Genomic DNA, 23,821 nt, shown 5'->3' on the forward strand with positions numbered 1-23,821 from the left:
CGCGCTCTGACTTCGGCCAAGAAAAATGCGTCAGCTGATCATTGTCATTTCTGCCACTTGCGTGTGGTGGAGTGCGTCTAGCGGCTGGTAGGGACAATTATGAGACAGTGCTTGCGCGCTTTATACAAACTGAATTATCGCAAGGCTACTAAATCAAATTGTATTTGCGCATTGGTATCTTCGGTCTTTGTTATTGTTTGAGCTGGCCGGCTGCCGACAGGTGTGCGGTTATTTATTTTTGTTTTCGGCAGGAAGAGACATCTCATAATTTCGAAGAGACTACTTTTTTGCTATTGACACGCTCAGAAGATTGATTGAAAATGTGACGAGATGAAAATATTCCAAGATGAAGTGAAAGTCAAGTAGCAAGAGCCCGAAGAGGTTGTTGTCGCAAGTATTAATTGAAATAGATAGGTATGGAAGTGCATCTATATAAATCAATCGCCAATGGATAAATACCAATTGAGTTTATTGGTGGTTTATTGGTTTCCCAAATCCCAGATGGATCATTGTAGACCGTGTTTGATTGAATCAGACTGCAAAATTCATGCTGGATTTACCATGTTCTAGGTAATTTAGTTATGTTCACATAATAATACAGTAAATGTAACTGGTTCATCTTCAGTTTAACATGGTATTGATGTTTGCAACCATGTGTTTTGTCGGATTAATCAGAAATAAAGTTTGACTTGCATGCTGACTGCTGAGTGGCGAGCTTTCTGCTTTGGGCACCAAGTTTGATGTTGTGCCCACACTCATAATGATAAATTATTTCTATATCAATATTTAGTTAATGAAACGTCATCTAAAATGGAAGTGAAATATTACTATTCAATATCAATATTTATTGTCAATATTCTATAGGATTAAAGCAAAAAACATAGTGACCTACCTTCTGATGTTTGTGAGATGTACCATAATTGAATATCAATATAAAGGGGCTAGCTTGTATTTCCTGGTCTAATGTCGGCTGTTGAAGGTCCTGCTTCAATCAATGATAGTGCCTACTTGCCTGTCATGCATTGAAATTGGTGCAGTGTTTCAATACATCTGTGAGAACTGAAAGTTGTCTGTGAGAATGTCAAGGTGGATCAGAGTTTGTGCATTGCAACCAGAATAGGAATTGAGACCCTGGAAGACCATTATCAGCACTAGTAAATTCTAACACTGAACACTCCTTCCAGGCTCCAAAACTTGGTTGTCATAATCTTTGTTATTTTTATGCCAAAACCAAAATGAATTTCAGTTTTACATGTGGTGTGTGCAGCTTCCAGCCAGCAGGAAATGCATTTCAAAATGAGCTATGGTTGACTTCATTCAGACCCCATTACACTTCCATAACATATCATGAGTCATGAAGAGAGAGCAACATTATTCATCATTACGATATATGAATGCTTTTATTTATCTTGCCAGGGTCCAAGCGTGCACGTATTTACCTACTATCAATGCACATGACAGAACAGATAACATCAGCTCGTCAAACACATGATACCACACGTATCAGGAGTCTACTGTTATTCTTTGAAAATAAGCCTATCCATGAACACCTTGATAAACTGCTTGGCAAACCCAATAAGTACTTGTGGCTATGACAAAGGTGCTTGCAGAATCATAACCAAACTACTGTAAGTTGTAACAATAATAATCCCTGTTTTCTCTTGCTTTTTTCCATTTCAACTCGGATCTTCATTTAGGTACAATCATCTCTGGAATACCTATTTATCACACATTTCAATCCATCTTCTGATGAAAACAAAAAATAAAATAACCAACGCTCACTCACTCCTCATCTCAATCTTAAAATATCTCAATCTCATCACATTTTCCACCAATCTTCTGAGTGTGTCAATGTCAAAAAGGTAATCTCTTCGCAATTGTGAGTTGTCTCTTCCTGTCGAAAACAAAAATAAATAACAAACGCACATTGGCAGCCAGCCAGCCCAAACAATAACAAAGACCGAAGATACCAATGCGTAAATACAATTTGATTTAGTAGCCTTGCGATAATTCAGTTTGTATATAGCGCGCAACCACTGTCTCATAATTGTCCCTACCAGCCGCTAGACGCACTCGTGTGGTGGAATGGGGTCATAACTTAAGAGACGGCTTTTTCATATCAATTATTTTACATAAAATCATATTTCAAGCCATAAATAATGTTCGACAGCCAAATAAAAGAAACAATACCAATACAGGCTTACAGTTTAAGGCTCGACATTGTGTTGTCTACGATTAGACAGCTGATAACTCATTCCCGTACGTCGTAACTCTATAATGACCTTTGCTTATTGTCACATGTGCGCCGCATTCGCGATTGTTGCCGACGCCTGTTTGCAGGTCAGCCCACTACAGTTGTTATACATATCGAAAAACCGATAAACTTTTAGGCGAAAAAGGCACTATTCCAGGCCCATTTTTGATTTTCTTTGCGATATTAGGTAAAAACAGAAGCTTCTTATCGTAGGAAAAATAAAATGGGAAATCTTTCAAAGGTGGCACACTACCTTTAAACAGTCAAGCGAACGGGAAAACGTAGCTCTGCCCACCACAAAATACCGTAAATAAAGTAGAAATATAAATAAAACAATTCCCAAAAAGATTGAAAAATTTCAAACTGAGCATATAATTTTTTATGATATGGTATCGATAAATTGGACCGAACGAGACGAATGCCCAATTTATCTTGCTTGTCATTTTAGAGGCATACCTACACTGCAGCAATCTTGTTTCCTCCGTACCCAGATAAAGCTGCACCCCAGCCCGCTGCTCCGAGTGACCGTGTGCTGACGCCTCTGTCCTCTCTCTGTGTTCCAGCTCCCCCAGAGCAGGTTGGTGGCTGAGAGGAGGTCTCGGGAGCGCACTGAACCGCCGGCCAGCATGGAGCTCAACTTTGTCACCCAGCGCGTGATGGCGCTCTGCTTCCCGCCGGGAGTAGACGCTGATACGTACCGGGCCAACCTGCGAGAGGTCGCGCAGATGCTGCACAACAAGCACGGCCACAACTACATGGTAAGTGTCGGCACGGTCTTCTGGCCCAACTAACAAGTGAACTGATAACTGACGGGGCTTAGTGCTGCCTTTAGCATTATCGGTAATCTTTAGCTACAGCATAATGATTATGCCCTCTTTTGCTTGTGACGTAGCCCAGGCTTTCCAACCGTAATTCAAACTTTGCCTCCCACAAAATATCAATTTCAGGGTCAGAAATATGTTCATTTACGCGTATTTTTGTTATTTTCTCGGTGTATATACCTAGTTCCAAACTTTTAATTGAGCTGCAGTCATTGTTATGGTCCACGATGTCACGGTCTCTATCAAACGACAAATTTCAAGTGGCGTCCCCTCCCCTCACCACCGCCCGGAGTACCATCTGACCTCACCTCGGGGGCAGATCTTCAACCTGTCGGAGCGGCGTCAGGAGCTCTGCGAGCTCAACCGACGAGTATCCGAGTTCGGCTGGCCCGAGACACTGGCGCCGCCGCTCGACAGGCTCTGCTCCATCTGTAAATCCATCGACAACTGGACCTCGGACGACCCCAACAACGTGGCCGTGCTGCACTCGCGCGGCGCCGACGGCAGTAGGGATAGGTGGGTATCGGAGATGAGCTAAACGAACATGGAACAGAATAGAGACATTGCACATTTTTCTAGACTTGGCATGATTATGTGTCTGTGTTTGTTTTAGTGTTTATTTTGCACTTGTGTGATGCAGTCTTCGTAACACCATTGCGTGGGTTTGACTTGAATGGAGATCTGTGTGGTGCGGGATCAATTCTCTGCGACTCTCCTCGATATCGCATTATTTGTCTCGGAGCAAACCTCAGATAGCACGCTTCTGGCATAGCTCTTCACTTCATCTGGCACTCTGGTGATGTTAGAACACAATACGACTTCAGTAGGAGGTTCGTTTTGTTTTTCTGAGCTGCTTTGTTGTATGTAGTGTCTTATCTCTCCTTGGTCCGAAAAAACTGGCAACGGAAAACAATTACCGGCGTGCGTTCTTGGCAGGGGACCCGTGTGACTGAAGGCACTTTTTGTTTTTCATTTCGCACTGCAAGGAAAATAGCATGCTCTGGGGTTGGTGTTTTCTTGTCGCAACAATTCTCTTCAATTTTTCCATTTTACTAAGGCTTCGGTTCGCGGAAGTGAATGAATATGAGCTTTTCCAGTCTGACGTCTTTGGCCTCAGACTGCGCTCGATGAAAATGTCCCGAATCCTCGTAATGGGCAGTATACAACTGCAAAGCTTCAGAGACGGCTGTCACTCTTGCCGAATTTTCTACGAATCGTGGCCGCTAAGCAGTTCCCGGGATTTATTCGTCGGAGATGGTATTATAACGGAAATGGAATACCGATGCAGCTGCCAGATGACGGAAGTCATATTCGATGCCGCCAAATGCAACGACTGCCCAGCATCCAACGAATCTGAATGTGCTTCTAGTTTCTACTGTAAGGCAGATATGGTCTTTTCACGGTTTTAAGGAAAATAGCCTTTAGTTTGCGGCAATTCATAGCGATGAAACTTCGGTACGTAGTTCAAGCTAAAAGAGTTATTCACAAGCATTTACTGTCCCACAAGCTCATTTGTTGAATATGCTTTCGTCCGTCTCATTAGGCCCAGCGAAGCGCTCTTGAGATGGGCGTACGTGCTCACTTGACTGTTCTGACTCCTGTGTATATGTGTGTGTGCAGCGGCGGCTGGGACCGGATCGGCGTGGTGGTCAGCGCGTACATCCACTACTCCAACATCTGCAGTCCCGACCAGGCGCTCGACAGGTTCGCCATGAAGAAGTTCTTCGACGACAAGATCCGACGGCTAGACCACCCGAGCCAAAAACGGTGCGTGCCTGTCGCGTTTAGTTCCATGCCTTTTTAGCAGATAACCTGATGTATAAATGAAAATCGTAGCTGCTTTTACCCTTCATTTTTCATGTTTTTTTTATCTGACTTATAATATAGAGAATGGAAATTCTACCATTCACTTAATTTGTTAAGTGCTGCTGTTTTATGAAATGAACTTGCTACGAGATATTGTCATTCCTGGTTGAGGCACTGCACCACTCGTACTGTTCTCTCTGGCCGTCTGTTTTCTGGGGTGCTTATATGTGTTCGCGACTGGCTGCTCTCGTTATCGGGCCAGTTGGGCTAATTCAATCACAAGACACCATGTCGTGCCCTCAGGGGATGGGAAAGGAGAGAGAGAGAGAGAGAGAGAGAGGAAGGGAGGGGAGGGAGAGACTCTGGCTGGCCTCCAGGAGGCGACATGATTAGTCCCGCTCACGACCTATCCTGTTTTCTCTCCTCTCCTCTCCTCTCCTCTCCTCTCCTCTCCTCTCCTCTCCTCTCCTCTCCTCTCCTCTCCTCTCCTCTCCTCTCCTCTCCTCTCCTCTCCTCTCCTCTCCTCTCCTCTCCTATCTCCTCTCTCCTCTACGTTTTTCTCCCCTCCTCTCTGTTCCTCTCTTCCCCTCCCGTGTGGCGTGAATTATCCGTTACACGTGCGGATGCACGCAGTTCTCCGGGCTTGGCTAATGTTCATGGTTGGTTATCTGATGCAACGCTATACGAGTGGACAGGAACTCTTGACATTTCTTGCCGGCATAAACCATTGAGACTCGTACTCTAGATAATCGTATCAGTTCGGTACACAATCCCTTTATCTTCTGTAAGCTTATTTCCGATCTGATAGGTCATGCAGTTTGTCAATCACAGAACGTTCACTATAGTCATGTTGATTGTTGATGTCCCAGACCTGTGAGCGTTAACTGCACTGCATGAATTACGCTCAATCGACCAAATGATCTGCAGCTTTCTCGCAGTCATACAGTTTTGGTAGCCTCGCCGATCAGGTAAATGCGTAGCCGAACAGATTCGATAGCTCGGCAATGGGACGAATATTGGCGCATCTGTGATATGACATCATGCCTGAATCGGGATGCCACACCTCTTTATCATTCCTCAAGCTGCACATCACCATTTACATCATCCTCACAAGGTTTGTCAATTGCATGATTCGGACCATCGGCGTCACACTCAACCATGACAGCACACCTGTGCGATGCCATGGGTGTGTGCTGTGATGTCATATCACACCTAAGTGTGTCGTGTGATGTCATGAGTTATAGGTGACCTAACATCGAGCTCGTCACGAGGTATCACATATGTTCATAACAACTCCTCACCTGACATCTCACATGATACACAATTAATACATGTATCGTCCTAATCCTCATGTATCATGTGACTCATCTCACTTTACCCGACTCCACCCCTTCCTTCCACAGGTACGTCAACTACTTCGCTGGCCTGCTGTCGGGTCGGATCCAAATCAACAGCGCACCACTGAGCCTGCACCACCTGGTGCTGGTGGGCGCGCCTCAGCTACGGCCAGGCGGGGGATGTAGGGTGTTCGTACGCCTGTACCAGGGCATGGTGCCCCTCTGGACGTCCGGGGTGTACACTGTGGACGACCGCGCCAAGTACACCGTCATCAGGTGAGGGTGGAATGGGGACGTTGATTGATGGACGGGGAAGGGACGGGAAGGGTGTGTAATAGCTGGAATGGTTCACGGTGGGGGTGTGATTCGATAGTGCAGGGATGGTGAATGGTGATCCGCGTTTGCAACCAAAGTTTTCCCGTTTGCTAGATTTTTGCTGACACTAGCAGTTCAGCTGCACGAACTGCAGATGGGCTTCGCTTCCCGTGGTGTAGTCGTTTCTTTAGTATTGCCCTTACAATGATATATTGTAAGGGCATATCCTCTATGCTGACTCGCCAATCTCCGTTGCCCTGTGTTGCCCTGTGCTGCCACTGCCCTGTGCTGACCTCCCTCTCCCCGTCTACAGTCCTGAGGTTGTACTCCAGCTGCGGGGCGACATCCTCATCAAGTGCTACCACTGCGAGTCGCCCTCCGAGCGACAGGTGGTCTTCAGAGTGCAGTTCCACACGTGTGCCGTCTCCGACGACGTCCTCAGCTTCCCCCGACAGGATCTGGACGACGCCTGCGACGGTAGGTGGCGCTTTCTGGTGGTGGATTGGGCGAACTAATAGTTACTAATAGTGCTGCTCCCTACCGCTGCAGTTTGAAGACGCTCTGAGCGGTCGTCAATTGTTAAATAGCGATCTGCATTTAGCTTCTACTCAGTGCGAACTGCGAGCAGGGTGTAGCTATAGAAGCGTTAGACGGCGCAAACGTAGCTTTGGCTTGTTAGGAGTCTTGTATCTTTGCTTTTGATGCGTCATGTCCGTGAGTATGGTTCATATCTTCCGCACATCCTTGTTCCTGAGTCCTGACTCATTGCTCATAGTGGCAACTAGCATTAGTACTTGACTTCCGCCGTTGAGTCACATCCGGTCACTGTTGGCTAGGCCTCACTTCCGCAGTCCATGGAAACAATCTCGTGCAAAGTCTGGAACTCGAACGTAATGTCGTCCAACGACATCTGAGATCGTGAATGTCCACGTTAAAAAACCGACTGCATGAAATCGTACGCATTATTCCAGCGCAATTGATAAGAAAGTAGCCTAATTTGCTTAACTTCAATCGAACCTACTGTAAGTCCACAATCATTGCCGATTCCACGGGGCCACGAGCAACTATTTCCGGCGTCTGCTACCCGTCCCGCCCGTGATAACACCCGTGATTCCGCCCCCAGCGGTTAATTGCTTACTGCTTCCATACATTGTCTATAATGTATACCCGGGTCCCCTCTCCCCATACCCCTCCCTGGCTCCGCTCAGCTGAGTTGGACCTCTCTGGCGGCCCCTGATGGCCCATCGGTGGGGCTAGTGCACCTGAACCTTCCGTCTCGGTGGCCGGGTTTATTGGTGCACCTGCATCCGGTTAGGAGTCGCACCACTGAGCCCGGCTGGCGGACCGTGCCAGTTGAGAGGGATGCTGTCGGGGCGGCGGGCTGTCGGCTGTGCGAGAGCGGGCTGGGGCTGTCGAAGAGGTGTGTGATGTACTGTGTGGATATGTGCGATAGGAGAGGTGTGCACTGTATAGTGTGTACTGTGCTGTGCAGATAGGTGCTGTATGAGAGGTGTGTGATGTGCCGTAAAGGGGTGGGTATAGCAGTAGGGTGTGTGTTGTGCGGTGGGGGCGGGGGATAGGAGCACGGCGTGTGCTGTGCATTAGGGGTCTGAGCTGCTCGTGGATGTGCTGTGATCTCGTATGTCCTCGTCTGTGATGTTTGTGCATGGGATTTACTCGTGGGTTCATCTCTTCGCCAACGTAACATTTCACCATGCTTACATTTTATTCATCCTCTCCATCCTATTCTTAATTAAGTTATATACCTTTCACTCATCTAACCGTGCTTCTGTTTTATCTCCGTCAGACATGCGATTCCCGCTGGACGGCGGTGTGGAGCTGCACTTCTCCCCCACCAGTCTGGGCCAGGACCAGGTGGCGGCTCCGGTACATCTGGACCGCACCCCGGACCCGGTCCAGCGGTGGGACAGCTACGTCGAGCTCCGGACGGGACCCGCCGACCTGCCAGGTACTGTCCGGGCGCTGGGTATTGGAGGGGGTGTGAGGGGCTTGTCAATGGGAGGAGAAGTAACGATGATATATTGGGTGAAGTGTAAACGGGTATATCACCCGGAGATCAAACTGTATTTTTATATTTGTGTGTTCTTTGTTCACCCTGGTAAGATCTCGGGTTTGTTATGTGATGCTTTCAAGCATGTGTTAAGAAGCATTTGCTCAAACCAAAAGAGTCAAATTCCTTTATACAGGGCCGGGAATAACGTGTTTCCTATGCGCATGACTGATTATTTGGATGGTTAATGATCCAACAAGATTAATAGTCACACCGTTAATTATTACCGGCAACATAACAAATTAAGCTGCTAATCTGGCTTGACAACATTAAAGGTTGATCAATTATTTTTTACAGCGGTGATCTTTTTACGCGTCATCTCTTCTTGGTGACGTTTATCTAATGCTCAACAATTCATTAAGCAGGATAATCCCTTGGAAAACCATTATGTGGGCCCACCAAAAGCCGCATTGGCGCGGGCATGCACGTCACCGTTTTCAACGCATATCATGAAACAGATTTCTGTAAAACAAAAGTGTATTTAAGCCGCAAATATTGCCAGGCTTGGAAAAGTGTGTCGCTTATTATAGTATTTCAGTTGAAAGCGATATTAATTCCAAATATGGCTTAGGTCCATCAACAGCTGACACTTGAAAGCGCCACTGTTGCGCCCAGCTGTAGCACGCAAGCGTTTGATATAAACACGCACCACTTCACATGACCAGCGACTGAACGCTATCGGCGTGCATCGTGTCAGCTCCTTGTCCATCACAAGTGGACGAGTTCTAATGCACCTCCGAAAATGGTGACAGTGGCTCCTGTGAATCCAAAACATTCATGAGACGCTCCGACATGCGACGGAGCTGTGACTGGTCCGTTGTTTTATGTGGGACGCTCACTACCCACGCGATCCTGGCACATGCACGACCTGCGATAAATGTTAGATAACGCGGCATTCGGTTAGATTTAAGAAGTTCTCGCCGCTGGCTTTATTGAGCTATATGCATGTGACTATATGGAGCTATCATTTTTTTTTATCCATTACTTTATTAACTGAACAAGATAAGAAGCCATGGTAAGGCTAAAACAAACACACACGTGTCACAAATGAACAGGTGTGCCGTACCCCCGTACCCCTTCCCCCGATGTCGCCGCCCCCGCCCTGCAGCCCGTCTCTGTGCAGTCTGGTTGCGCTGGTCGGACTCCCCCGCCCACATGTAGCAGTCCCATCTTTCTCCGAGCGGCTGTGATCTGACCTATCACCGTAATCTGACCTTCATCTGACTGTGGTAAACAGTCGAGGGGTGGGCGCGACTGGCGGTAGCTAACGGTGTAAGGGAACTGACGGGAAAAAGGAGAGAATAGGAGACTGAAGGGGAAGAAGGGACTCAGCGAGGCGGAGAGAGGTGCCGATTATGCAGACAAAGTAGCCCCCTGGACAGCACAGGGCGGTACCCGGTGGCCAGGTGCTGGGTGATGTCCGGTTCTGCCCTCATGGGCGGACCGAGGGCGGCCGTCCACCCATGACCACAAAAGGCCTCTCATGGCCAGCGCTGCACAGCGAACTGTAGTCGAAGCCGAGCTGTGTTCGCTCCTTCAACAAGCATTGGAGCGTTACAGGGTGAAAGGTCCGTGTAATCCCTTTGACTTCATGGATGGTGGTCTGCCAATAAATCCCCGAATGACAAGGTCTACACCCTTGATGTCGGATGTCTAGGAGATGGCGTATTATCGCGGCTCACTGCGCCCAGTCTGGGCGGCATCGCTTCCAGGTGCTGTTGGCTGCTGCCGGTCTGTAGATAACTTTTATCAGGTGCTCTTGAACCATCAAAACAATGTCTGCCTAGCGTATTGATGCGTTTAGCTTACACTGTGCTTGCTGGCGCTGAACTGTCCATCCTAATGCTACCGGTTGGACCATCTTTACTCGTACGCATGGTCACTTCCTGGCATTCACGGCTGCTCACATTGGTCCTTGGCTGCATTACCCTGTGGTCTTTCGGCGCCAGTTTACATTTTCTTCGATTGAAACTCCCCCGTCAAAACCGAACTGTAGCTCTTACCATCACGATATTATTGACTTTGGTCTCATACACGCTGCTGAAAGACGTCTCAGTTATTCCCGGCAGACACTGCCTTGCAAGAGTGGCTCTATTCTGGACTCGGGCTTATGACAACAAACACTTGGGAGCAGGGTTGTATACGACTCAATCAATAGCAATCAATTCAATCACGACAAATTTGGGAAACCAATCAAATCAATCAAGTCAGAGCAGTTTTCAGGAATTGATTCAATCGACTCAAACGCGACAATGAAAGGAATCAATCAACTCAATTAAACGACTCAAACCAAGACATACATTAGGTTTTTTGCCCCACCAACTTGGAAAAGTGTCCATAGCAGTCTGGTGTACCTACCAACCTACCTACCTACAGAAGAAACATAAAAATATTGTCATTTAAAATTATAAATTGCCATACCATTCAAAGTTTCTATGTAATAAGGAAGGATACCTAGCAATGGACAGGTGGATCATGATATTGAGGTTCAATGGGTAGAATTGGAGCAGAAGTTTTATTTAATGGGTGCAAAATAACCCAGTAGTTACTCGCCCCTTAACCCAAATCACCACCTTTCACCTAAAAGTTGTCAATTTAATTTTGGCCATATTCCAACTCCATTTACACTAAATATCAGATATTGCAGTTGAAAGTTGGCTGCTCGGAGTTTGGCAGTGTTCGTGATTTGGCCATTTACCCTACACTATGTCTATTTTAATGGATAATATGTATCAATAACATATTAACCATAGGGAAATAGAAATAAATATATTACCTGCATGTGACGGTTTCGGTTAGAAAGAGACTGACGGGCAGCCTGAAAAATCTTTCCACACACACGTGACGTTTAGGATGTAGAAGGCCCACAGAGGGGGAGAAGCTCCAAATGTCACGTGACTAATATGCCCTTCGGCGCCCTGTTTTCACCGGCGTCCTTTGAGGGACGACGGTGAAAACAGGGCGCCTGGGGCGATTTGATCAAGGTTCGTGAAATTCACACGTGACGTTTAGGATGTAGAAGGCCCACAGAGGGGGAGAAGCTCCAAATGTCACGTGACTAATATGCCCTTCGGCGCCCTGTTTTCACCGGCGTCCCATTTGAGACGTGGGATGGGGCTAAGCTTTTATAAATCCTTATTCTACGTCTTTTGATTTTTTGGTAAGATGACGTCATTGATTATCATGTAGTATGGTAGATCATCATAAAATAAATCGGTTGTACAACACCAATTTCGTTTTAATTATTATTTCATTTGAAATAAAACCACTTAATTATATTCGGTAAAATATTTTAAGGGAAATGAAATATATTAAATATGTTATGCTTAGGCTCTCAGGAGAAAAGGATCAACAAACGTTCTGCTGCAAATTAAACAATGCAGCAAATTAGCTATTAATTAGTTACGTAAACGTAATTAGCGAGACAAAAACGGCGCTTTTGTTTCAGTTATTTTTGTAGGGGTTTCAGACATTTGTAGAGTTCAGTGGGTTGTTTCTGAGGAGATGTGGAGATGTGAATTATTAATTAATCACACTTTATTAGTATATAGGGCCTTGCACTTTATCATCTGGATTAAAAAAAACGTTTCCTGCTGAGTGCAGAAAGGTAGGTAGGTGCATCGCCAGGTTCTATCACCAAGATTGGAGCAGTTATTGCAGTTGAAAGTCAAAGTTGGCTGTTCATGTTTAGGCCCTGTTCTTTATTTGGCCATCTACCCCATATTGCAGTTGTGATGACAAGCAGTTTTCAGTGTAGTTTTGTGATCTATGATGTCATCAATTATTGTCATTATTTTTCGTCAACTAAAACTTATTTGAACTTTCCATTCAATCGACTCAATCATACGAGTCACTCTAATTTTCGGGAATCAAATCAGTCAACCAGTCGCTAAAGCCAAACGAGTCAGTCAACCAGTCATCTCGAAAAGTCAATCGACTCAATCCAATCAACTCAAAATACGCGTTGAAACAAATCAATCAATTCAATCGACTTGATTGGTATACAACCCTGCTTGGGAGCTCACTACAAAAGTAAACTGAGCCGTGCCTGGTGAATATCAAGTGTACTGAAAGAGTTCCCTGGTATTCCCGAAGAAGAATAAATAATCCGGTCGGTTCATAAAGGCAGGCGGATCTTTTTCGAATGGTGCAAAAAGTGTTAGATGTTTATGGGCGATGGAAATATGCTGACAAAGTTAGAACGATGAAGTTACATAAGCTTCGCTAACTCTGGTCGGTTGCCATAGCATAGTTTCACGCCCGAAATCGCCACGCACTTTCAGAATGTGGATCGCTCATGATTGTTCAATACAATACAATACAATACAAAATATGCATTTTAAAGCGCGACCTGCATGCTGTGGTGACAGTTACAGCGGCTTGGCCCGCCTCCGCACGCCATGGTCCATGCAGCTCAGTCTGGCTTCTCTGCCCATGAAAACTCAGCTCTATGGCCCATTGACTATTCAGCTTCCCTCCCGCCCTATGGTAGCTCCGTTCGCTTCCGTTAGCTGAAGGTGCAGCTCAGTCCGCCTCTGTATAGCTGAAGGCAGCCCAGATCGCCTCCGTATAGCTGAAGGCAGCCCAGATCGCCTCCATATAGCCTCGGCAGCTCAGTCCGCCTCTGTATAGCTGCCGGCAGCTCAGTCCGCCTCCATATAGCCTCGGCAGCCCAGATCGCCTCCGTATAGCTGAAGGCAGCTCAGTTCGCCTGCGTATATCTGATGTCAGCTCAGGTCCTCAGTTAGCCGGCAGTTCAGTTCCCCGGCCCGCTGGCAGCTCAGTCCGCCTCTGTATAGCCTCGGCAGCTCGTCCGGCGCGGGGAGTGATGGCTGCCGGCCCGGAATCCATCACTGTCTCTGTGTTTTGTGGAGGTCGACGGGTCCGATCGGCGCCGGCCGCAGCGGGAGGCGGCTCCTCTGTGCCGCCGCTCTGGCCGCTCTGACTCTGATATCAGCGTTCATCAGCCGAGCTGGGTCAGACCCGCTGAGCTAAGGTAGGGCCGCGGCCCGCCGGCGCCGCACTCGTGCTGAGAATTAGCGGGCTAGTGTTTTTCTGTGAATGGTTGCGTTAGAATCTTTTGTTTTTTATGTATTGCATCAGAGCCTTCTCGTACATAATTCACTCTACATACCAAAAAAGTAGCATCATATGCTTCATCATATGCGAAAAAGTTATTTTCTTTTTTGCCTCACCTTTTCAGGCGAAGCATTTTGGCCCATTGACATTTTGTCCTGGTTTGGCTCGCTTTCTCACACAGGAGGGTTTCATTCATTTATCATTCATTCATTAGATTCATTCGGCCGATCGCTATTCCGTACAGCCGATGTTTTGCTCCCGATAGCAAGCTCAGTGTACCGCCAGTCTGCGAGCGCTGGTCGCCGCTCCGTGCACGCCACGACTAACCCAACCAGTGCAGTGCCTACTGCCGCGCTAGTGCGCCATATACGTCCACGGTGGACGACCGCCACGGCCGCTCGGCCTATAGGGCGCCGCCGTCGGTCTGGGCTGCATGTTTGGTATGGATGCTCCTGTATAGCTGCGCAGGTGAAAACCCTTGTTAGGCATTTTACTTCCATTTGCCAGAAGATGAAAGTTGCTATGGCCTTGAAAATCCTTGTGACATATATAGATATCATTTCATGGTAAAACTTTTGACAAACTACATATTTGCTAAATGTTATGCTTCTACATAGGTATTAGGTATAATTATTTTACAATTCATTTCCCCCTGCTATCGGTCTTGTTTCGATTTCGCTTATTTCCCTTCAAAAGGTCATCATCAGCACGCAGATAGGAAGCTGCGATATGTCGAACGGTGGGATGTGAACTGGGCGTTGGTCGCTTGGGTGCGGTGATTAGGTCGGTAGGTAGGTGGATGATGATGATTTGGTATTTTATTTCGGTAGCTAGGTGGAGGCGAGCAGTTTTACTAATTAGCTCGTCGCTAAGAGAGGCATCTCAGGGGCGTCCAAGGGCGTCTCGGGGGCGGTCCGAAGACGTCCGAGGGCGTCTCGAGGGCGTCTCAGGGGCGTCTCGGGGGCGGGCCATGAGTGGCGCGTTGGCGTGGTGACCTGACACCGGACCTGGCTCTCTCTCGAGTCCCGACCCACGCCGACCGAACGGTGACCGTGAGAGGTGGCTGACCTTTGCGGCGGGTGGCCTGGGAGCTTTGGAGTGCAGGTGACACGAGTCGGTCGCGCTAAATAGATCAGTGTATTATCAGGGAAGTGTGGAGACCAAACTGTCCCTTCCAGCGGCAAGCCCGTTTCACTTGCAGTTACTAGCAGTTGACCGAAAATGATGGTAGCTTGAAGATGTTTTCTTGTGAGCAGTCGGTTGTCGATCATCGTCTTATTTTGAACTTTAATTAGACACATCTTTCCACGTTGACAATCAATGTCATTTTCTATTTGCTCTCATGAAGCATTATGTAGCCACAATGAAAACCAATTGTGTTTCACGTGGCACTCCTAAGAGAATCATCGCGCTCCTCTGCGCTCGGGGATTGCCATTATTCCACCGATGCAACTCTCGTCCCCTGCAGACAGACTCCGGTCGTCGCCTTTCCGCCGGGAGGTGTTGGCGGCGCCGGGCAGTACCACTGGGCGTGCCACAAATAACACACCAACCCTCATCGAGACCCGTTCGGTGTCAGTCTAGATTTGCCGACGGTGAAAACGCCCAGTGCAGATGTGTCCCGCCCGACTGGAATGGAGCAAAGTGGCGAATAAAACGCCCAGTTTCATGGGAAAGGAGCAAATGAGTTGGACGTCCCTGCAAGACGCGGGCAGCTGAGTTGTATGATGGCGTTTAAAGATGACAAGCAGCTCTATCTGGAGATTGTATGAGGTTCATGCGGGTCGATCTAAACTGAGTATTGTATGCCCATATGTAGATCCTGATTTCTATCAGAATAAAAAGGTCATCTTTGTAACATTCGTTTTGTAACCAAGAGTTCCACTACTTTGACAAGGCTGTTTTTAGTTTACATTGTCCTTTCTTCCTTGGCTACAGCCATAGCAACAGCGAAGAGCGAGCCTGCATAACCCAAGCGCTCTGTCGGTTCCGTGATTTAAGTGCGGCGGCTTGGCTGGCAGAGCATATCGAACCATTTATGGGCTATGATTCACCGCTCGCTCTCTGCATCGTCATGCCTTGTTCAGGGCCACGACTGCCATGGTCACGGCCGGTCAATGCACGGCTCGATGGCTTCTAAACCGACATTTCAGCGTTTATATCTGCGATTAGGATCCTGTCTTGGATTATTGCCTAATGAACAGCCGCCAGGGAGGCATGTTGTGAGTCATGAGTGGCGTGAAGCTTTATGTCTGGGTGTCCGCGCTTCTAGTAAAACCCAGCATGGCTTTCTTTATATGGAGCCTGGAACTGAGACTGGGTTGACTGGAGTTGACTCCAGATAATCATTTCTGGGCCTGTGCAATCTGCAATCTCTGCAATCTACAAATGTCTACATATACTTATATCGGATCATCATTTGGCGATGAACCTCACGATGTGGCTCGAGGCGCCTCTACGGTGGCTAGCTTACTGCTCAGACCGCCCACTAAGACTACTGCCCGCCGATCGTGCAGTTTGCGAGACGAATGCTCTCCCTTGTTACGTTGTGCTCCACGCCTGTGCTCGCTCCCACACAGCTGCTGCTGCCCACGAACGCTGTCGGTGACGTCACGGATGTGAGCTTCGATGACGTCACAGCTGCGAGCAGCTGGCGGCTGATATCGCTCAGAGAGCAGCTGGGATAAAAAGCGAGATATGTGGAAACTAGGGTCATGGGAAAACAGATGAAAGTGGAGAATGGCCGACACAGATGCACTGTGCAGTGTCCACAGACTGCTGCAATATCCGGATGCCTGGTTTCACTGCCGGCCGTCATTGCATCCAGCTGTGTACGACCGTCTACTGTGCTCCTTCTAGTGACCGTATAGCCCTTGAGCCGCAAAATGCTCTCTGTCCGGCCTCTGTCCCCAGCAGGTCGCCGTAATGACTTCTCGGACCATGCATGTCGCAACGGACGCTGTCGGCAGCCAGCGTGCTCCGACTGCCACCGGCTGCCGTTCGCAGCGTCTCATTTGCCGCTTTAATGACTTTTCTGCGAGCCATGCAGCCGCTGACAGGGTGACCACCTGTTAAACGTTGGGTCAGCCTGAGGCAGACAGTGCCCCCGACCCAGATGGGACCAGCAACGTGGGGGAAGTGTGAAGAAGGCCAGGGCGTAGGCTCGCTGATCGAAGACTGAATTTTGGAATCAGGTTGAGAAATTGGAAACTCACTTCGGAGGACCTGGGAGAATAGTTTGAGGGTCGATCTGATATATTCCGGAAGGATTTAGGAATGTAGTTGAAGAAATGCATTGATGAAGTCCTGTAAGTAGACAGCGACTTCTGATCGGCAGCGACGGTGGAACAGCTGGAAGCAATGCTCGCGGTACCTCCAAATCAAAGTCAGTAGCGGTGGCTGTTGAAGTTATTAGAAGACAGCTGGGCGTAAGGCTCGTGGCCATACCTGGCGGCCGGTCGGCAAATCGTCGTCATTCATAAAAGGTACTGCGTGCAGCGGAGTCGCGGACGAATCCCAGTAATCGCGTGCAGTGCAGCCGCGGCCGGGTTCGACAAGTCGCGTGCAGCACCGCCCCCAGAGCAGGGAGCGTTCGGTAGGGGAGGAACAGGTGTCTTTCTGCAGTTGGCATCTATGTTGCAAGCTGTGTTTTAATGTTGGAAAGTACTTTTTGGGCAGTACATACATACGTGCAATATATTCAACCTATTTCATTCCATTGTTTTGGGCATGTTTATGTCTTGCTTTCATTACATAAACTATTGATGAAATGCTTAAACTAACAGAATCCAGAACACCTAGTTACCTTTCCTCGCGTACCGTTCAATGCCGCTCGTCCTCTTTTTTTATTACTCGCAGAAATTCAGATGTTACAATGTGTTGTGTTTTATTCTCGAGACTAGAAACTTGTCCGGTGAGTAATGCGTGTTGCTCAATAATTATTGTGCTTAGTGCACTAATCACTGCCTGCAATATTCGCTCGCTGGAAGTTTCGCTCCTCGTCACCAGCTGTTTCTGTGATATCCGGCGGAAGTCGCATGGTCTATCTTCCAGTTCACCGGAAAGTGTCTTCAAGGCCGACAACTGGCCACCGACCGACCAGCTATCCATATCCTTGTCCTGTCTGACGCCCTTCCTGGTCCTGTGCCTGTTTTATCGCCCGCTTTGCCGGACTCCATCCCCCTCTGCCCGGTTCCTTGTCGCTCTGCCGTGGGTCGGTTTCGAGCTGGGTGGGTGGCGGCGGAGGTCACCTCTGTCCACCCACAGTACGAGGTCGACCTGCACGAGTCCGACGCTGCGGAGGGTGGACCTCAGCGCCGTGTCGCCGATACCATCTGTCCGCTGCCGCTGTCCAGTCGGTCGGCCCGACCTCCAAGGACGCGCGCCTCCGTCCCGGGCTGACGTCTGACGTCTGCGAGACGTCAGGGTACGTCAGGCGTCAGAGGTGGTCCGAGTACTCGCTGACTGATGGAACAGTCGCCAGCTCGGTAGCCAAAGGCTGGCGGAACTAGAGTGCCGTGTACCACGAGTTGTTCAGTAGCAGCGACCCACCTGAGGTCAAAGGGTCTGTTGCGATTGTATACAGCGCTCGCTTGGGTTCCCTTGAAGTGACAACTGTTGTTTCGGCCACAGATATCAAAGTGATTGAGGGAACGGGTGAGCAGAAGAGCTACCCGGACGCCGGGGACATCAAAGTAGTTAGTATCTGCCAAAGGCGGGGAGCGGGGGACGCGATCTGCTGACGAAAGGCGGAGGGAGGGGGCTGGCGCGTCAAACGCTGCTCGCATCTGTCACACGGCGGACAGAGAGGCGTGTCGGACAGCCAAACAATCTGTCTCGCAGGCGCCGGGCGGTGCGCAGCTCAAGGTTACGTGTTCGTGTGATGTGGGCGCTGCAGAGCGTCTCAGACCTCAGTCGATTTCTGTCAGCCCTCTGACCTTCCTGCTGGCTTTGAGACACGGCTCGCCGACCTCAGGTGTCCTGTCGACGCTCTGCGCCGTGTCATCGCTCAAGGCGAGCCGCTGCACTGTCTCATACCGTGCACCGTGTATGTGACCGGCATGTCGCCTATGCGGAGCCGGGACCTCGCTCTCCGCAGACCCTGTGCCCGCTAGCCCACATCCGGAGTCTGGCGCCGTCGGAGGGGCCGCGCTGGGCCGCGGGGTCGCTAGAAATACGCCCGTGAGTCAGCCGGGTTCCCCTGCGGGGAGCAGACGTTTCGGCCGGCGTGGTGACGAACTTCCTCTCTGGTGTCCGACACAGTGCCTGGTCTGGTCAGTTCGCGGAATAGCGCCGACTGTGTGAGACCGTCCGTGGTGGTGTGTTCGAGCTGACACGCAGCACGCTCAGTCGACGGTCTGGTCACCTCGAGCCGTGTCGTGGTGCCTCATCTCTCAGCTGTGTCGTTTACAGCCAGCTGTGAATGATTCGAGTGATTCACGTGCTAAGACAGTGAACTCACGTGACCTTAGGGTATCAAATCGATCTTCCGTGGTGCAATCACGTGACCCAGCTGCGTCAATCTCTCAGTACAGAGATGGTAGCCGTCCAATTCAAAGGTGAGGTACCGGGTCATGGGCATTGGCTCACTCTCGTTTCGAGACCGGCCCGCATTCCTGCTCGTCACACCTGACCCGTATTGTCGGTCTTGTGATCGAATTCTGACGCCGGATTGCCTCTGGTTTCCATTGTTCTGTACGCTTTGGACTGCTCTGTGCTACAGAACACCTGAGGGTTCAACGATCTGAGCTCTGGTCGTGTGCTTTCCGAGCTTGGCATACGTGATCTCTGGCCAAGTGCTCTCAATGATCATGAGTGCATCTCTTTCCTCGGTGCTGGATGCATTGAGTGGCGAGTTCTCGTTACCGTTGCGGTGACCGTTAGTGACCTCTGTGGTGACCGCTACACTGACCTACGTACTAACCGCTACAATGACCAGGTCCAGACTCCAGCCCCTCTCGGTCGCTGGTCCATTCCGACCCTGCTCACTGGCCTCAGCCTGACCGCGCCAGCCACGCGGCGCCAGTGGCGGAGCCCTGATAGCCACCCTGATTGGTGCGCCAAATTTGGCTGGGACGGCCGGCGCGGGTGCCATGAGCGCTCCACCCAGAACGGCAGCGGTGACCGCGTCGGTCGAGCTGTCCCGACCCCGCCGAGCTGGCGCCAGGCAGAGGGAGGGAGAGGAGAGAGCTGACGGTCAGAGAGGTGTGTTGGTGTCGTCCAGGGTGGAATGTTGTGACTGGGATGTAGTTGGATGGTCTGGTGCGTGGGTTAGGTCTGCTGATCCAACAGGTGGTACTGGTGAACAGCGGACGTTTTTATCTTGGACGGACTATAACGCCCTTGAGGCTAGGCGTCTGGGCGGAAAATTAATGCATCTGATAGGCTTTTGGTGCTCGTGTTGTGTCTTGGAGAGTCCGACAACGACCAGTCGTTCGATTAGGCAATGTTGTTTACGTTGAGCATTCCATTCACATGCTCCGACGCCCGCTTCTTTCAGTGTAATTAGGCTTACGTAATGTACCATTTATTGTACGTACATTTGAATTTATGCGACGATGCGTCTTCGGAAGTTTTTACAATTTATATAGTTGCCCGTTTGCATCCTGAAATTATAATTACATGTCCCAATCTTATCTTATACTGATAGGTGATGCAGTCTCTTTTTACTAGGCTTTTTTGTTTTTGTAAGTACTGTAAATGGCTGGACAAACGGTACCGTTTTAATAACGGCGAATTTTATTGTCTCTGCTGTCGTGAATTAAACGGAAAACGAATTATACCGACATTGTACCTCCAATTACGCTCGCCATTTATGCTAGCCTTGTTAACGGCCCTCCATTCGATTGATGAGTCCCCCATTTGCAACTCCCTAACAAGACGATTGTGAAATAGGATCTGCATTGCTGAGACTCCATTCATTTCAATGTCGAAAGCAGTCTTGTGTGCGACATGGGATCCGACCCGTGCGGTGTCGGACGATTACTCCCCGTCTGAACCCATTACCAGAGCCGGATACAGCGCCGCAATGGGCATCAACAACCCAGCCTCTGCCGACCTGGCTTGTAACCGATACTACCAACACGCGGAGCGCACAGTGATGCAAATGGGGTTCACAAGTGGCCATAAATACCGAAAAGGCCCAAATTTCAAGTTCACCTAATCGAATAAATCGTAATATGGCCAGTCAGGCAAATGTTTGGGGTGTCTGAAAAACATGATTTTCATGTCTTTTGTCAAAACCGGCCTCGTGTATGATTGTCAGAAGTCGTGATATTTTCTGTGTCGTAAAATGACCGTCAGATTCTCGCAACTTCAAACGCCGCTAGCGTGCCTTCATTTCATACAAATGGCAGACATTATACATGGCAATGATCCCCAAAGTCTGCCGCTTCTAATGCAGGGTCACAAAAAGTCGTATCTCTTTTGGTTTGGCGTTGATCTAACTATTTGTCATCATGATGCAATCGCAGTTTTTTACTAGAAAATATTTGCTTTCGTTTCACCTACAGCAGTGTACATAGTGTGTGCCCGTTAGTGCAACATACCATAGCATTCCCTAATCATTTCTGAGCCGCACTGTGAAAAAATGAAGGCGCTAGCACAGGGCTGACCGGCGCTACTAAAGTTTTCGTCCGTTGCGTTCGGGTGCCGCGGCGCGGTGGGCAGCCCGGGCGGCCGCGCCGCGCGCGGGCGGCCACAGCGGGGTTTCGTCGGTGCATCCCTCTGCTGTTCCTAAACGAAGTGTCTTAGCGCCTCGCGACAAAAACCAACGGATTGCTCTTGACAAGATCTCGCGAGTGAGCATTTTACTTTTGACTTAACCTTCCAGGCGGTGGGGGGGGGGCATTTTTTTGCCCCCCTTTAGTTTTTTCGATATATCTCGAGAACCGCTGCGCCGATCGTCACCAAACTTTCAGTACCCTCCCGGGAGCAGCTAGCGCACATGGTGACCAAAAATTTTTCCAAAGGCTATGATAGGTTGGCTGCTAATGACGTCAGAGTGACGTCATTTTTGCCATTTTCGACCCAAAAAAAGGTTTCGCGGGAAGAGCTGTCAGGCCTACAGCTTTAGAGATACAGAAAAATGTTTCAGACATAAGAAGTGTGGAATTAACAGGGCTACAAAACTGCTATTTCGGTTTTTCGAATTTGTTGGATTTTGACCCCCAAAAATCAAAAAAATAGATTTTTTGAATATAATAGCCTAAAAATCCAAAAAGTTTTTTGAATTTCGAAAAAAACCGGAATATATGTGATAGCCCCTACCGCGTTCTATCTACATACCAAATTTGAGATCGATACCTCTTTTTTTGGCCAAGTTATAGTGAAAAAAACTGTTCAAAATTGATGACGTCAAATTTTCAAACTCCATTTTTTGCAATTCTAGACCTCGTAGCGCAAAACAAAGACCACCATTAGACTCCCCGTGACGAGCTGCATCGAATAGATACCCATTTTATGCAAAAATATCAACTTTGAAATTTGACCTTTTTTGACCTGACCTTGACCTGACCTCCACCAGAAAGTGACCTAAACCGTACCTGATGGTCTTATAACCAACACCATTGAGTTGGAAATGAAAAACTGGCCATAAAACATGCATCGCATAACCGTAGTAAAGTTGGGCTCATGTGGTGACCCTTGGTGACCTTTGGTGACCTGACCTGTGACCTGACCTGGTATGACCAGTGACCTCTAATAGCAACATATGTACTAGACAACTGACGCCTTATCGCTGATTTTCGACAAAATGCGTTTTACTCGGTGTTATAGCGCTTTCCCTAGAAGCCCCGTGAACGGTGAAACATTTTATCTTTGACCTGACCTGTGACGTCATCGGTGACCCCGAGGTCAATGAAATTTGGTTTCCCTCGACAAATTTGACAGGGCTATCGAACGCCGTTTGAATTTTCCGGATCCGTCCAGTAGTTTCGGAGATACGGGGGGGGGGGGGCAAAAAAGTGCCCCCCCCCCACCGCGCGGAAGGTGGCTGGTAGGCCCACCGCCTGCCGGGTTAAGGTCAATATTTGACCTACTTATAGCAGGTCAAAGCTAAACGTCTGTCGAAATTGCAATCCGCGGTGAAAGCAATCCGCCCCGACCGCGACACCCGACCGCGCCGGACAAAAACTTCAATAGCGCCGGTCTGCCCTGTGCTAGCGCCTTAACTCTTTCACGGTGTGACTAAGAAATGGTTAGGGAATGCTATGGTATGGTGCACTAACGGGCACACACTGTGTAAACTGCTGTAGGTGAAACGAAAGCAAATATTTTTTTAGTAAAAAAGTGCGATTGCAACATGATGACAAATGATAAGATCACCGCCAAACCAAAAAAGATGCGGCTTTTTGTGACCCGGCATGAGAGGCAGCAGGCTTTAGGGATCATTGCCATGCATAATTTTTGCAGTTTGTATTAAATAAACGCACGCTAGGGGCGTTTGAACTTGCAAGTATTTGACAGTCATTTTACGACATAGAAAATGTCACGACTTCTGACAATCATACACGAGGCCGGTTTAGACAAAAATATGAAAACTATGTGATTTTAGATGCGCCAAACATTTCTTTGGTTAGCCATATAGCGATTTACTCGGTTTGGTAAACTTGACTTTTTGGTATTTATGGCCACTCGTGAACCCCATTTGCATCACTGTGGAGCGGCGGGCGCCCTCGCAGCCCATCTGCTGTCAGCGCACTGCCTTTATCTGCCAGATAGATCGAACTCGGTCTATCTGGCAGCCCGAGCTGGGCTCACACAATGGTCCATTGATGTGGGACGCACACGGCAGCTGAAGGCGACGCGGTATCAAGGCCGCCAAGATGCCATCTGTCAGTGTTTGGTCTATAAAGCTACCGTGTGGTGCTGTTGTGTACGGGCGCTACTATGCTGTCGGCTCATTGCTCGCTTATCTGCGCCGCATTACATCCGTTTTGCCTAATCATCGCCGAGGCGCCATCGAATTGATGGTTTGACAATGACCGGTGCCGTAATGACGGGCACGTAGTGACGGGAAACAACACGGCTGATAACGGTTTAATTTCGGGACGGGCCTGCGTTTTGTCGGTGCCTGTGGCAGGGAAAGTAAGTCGAGGGCGTGAACGCCGGTAATTTTCTCGCCGGGAGAAGGAAGGCC

The 23,821-nt window shown here is 48.8% G+C and overlaps 1 protein-coding gene across 15 annotated transcripts in view; it reads left to right on the plus strand.

The window, feature by feature from the left end:
* Nucleotides 1–23,821, plus strand: part of LOC122365998 (tensin-1-like) — a 116,954-nt gene that overhangs the window by 69,315 nt on the left and 23,818 nt on the right. For all 15 annotated transcript variants that reach the window (XM_043337718.1, XM_043337721.1, XM_043337713.1 and 12 more), the window contains 6 exons: nt 2,818–3,012; nt 3,395–3,591; nt 4,696–4,842; nt 6,285–6,494; nt 6,847–7,010; nt 8,341–8,502. In XM_043337718.1, the coding sequence (XP_043193653.1) occupies nt 2,818–3,012; nt 3,395–3,591; nt 4,696–4,842; nt 6,285–6,494; nt 6,847–7,010; nt 8,341–8,502 (1,075 nt within the window). The remainder of the gene's footprint in view (nt 1–2,817; nt 3,013–3,394; nt 3,592–4,695; nt 4,843–6,284; nt 6,495–6,846; nt 7,011–8,340; nt 8,503–23,821) is intronic.

This window comes from Amphibalanus amphitrite, unplaced genomic scaffold (assembly GCF_019059575.1).
Source record: "Amphibalanus amphitrite isolate SeventyFive unplaced genomic scaffold, NRLGWU_Aamphi_draft 000777F_arrow, whole genome shotgun sequence".
Classification (NCBI taxonomy): domain Eukaryota; kingdom Metazoa; phylum Arthropoda; class Thecostraca; order Balanomorpha; family Balanidae; genus Amphibalanus; species Amphibalanus amphitrite.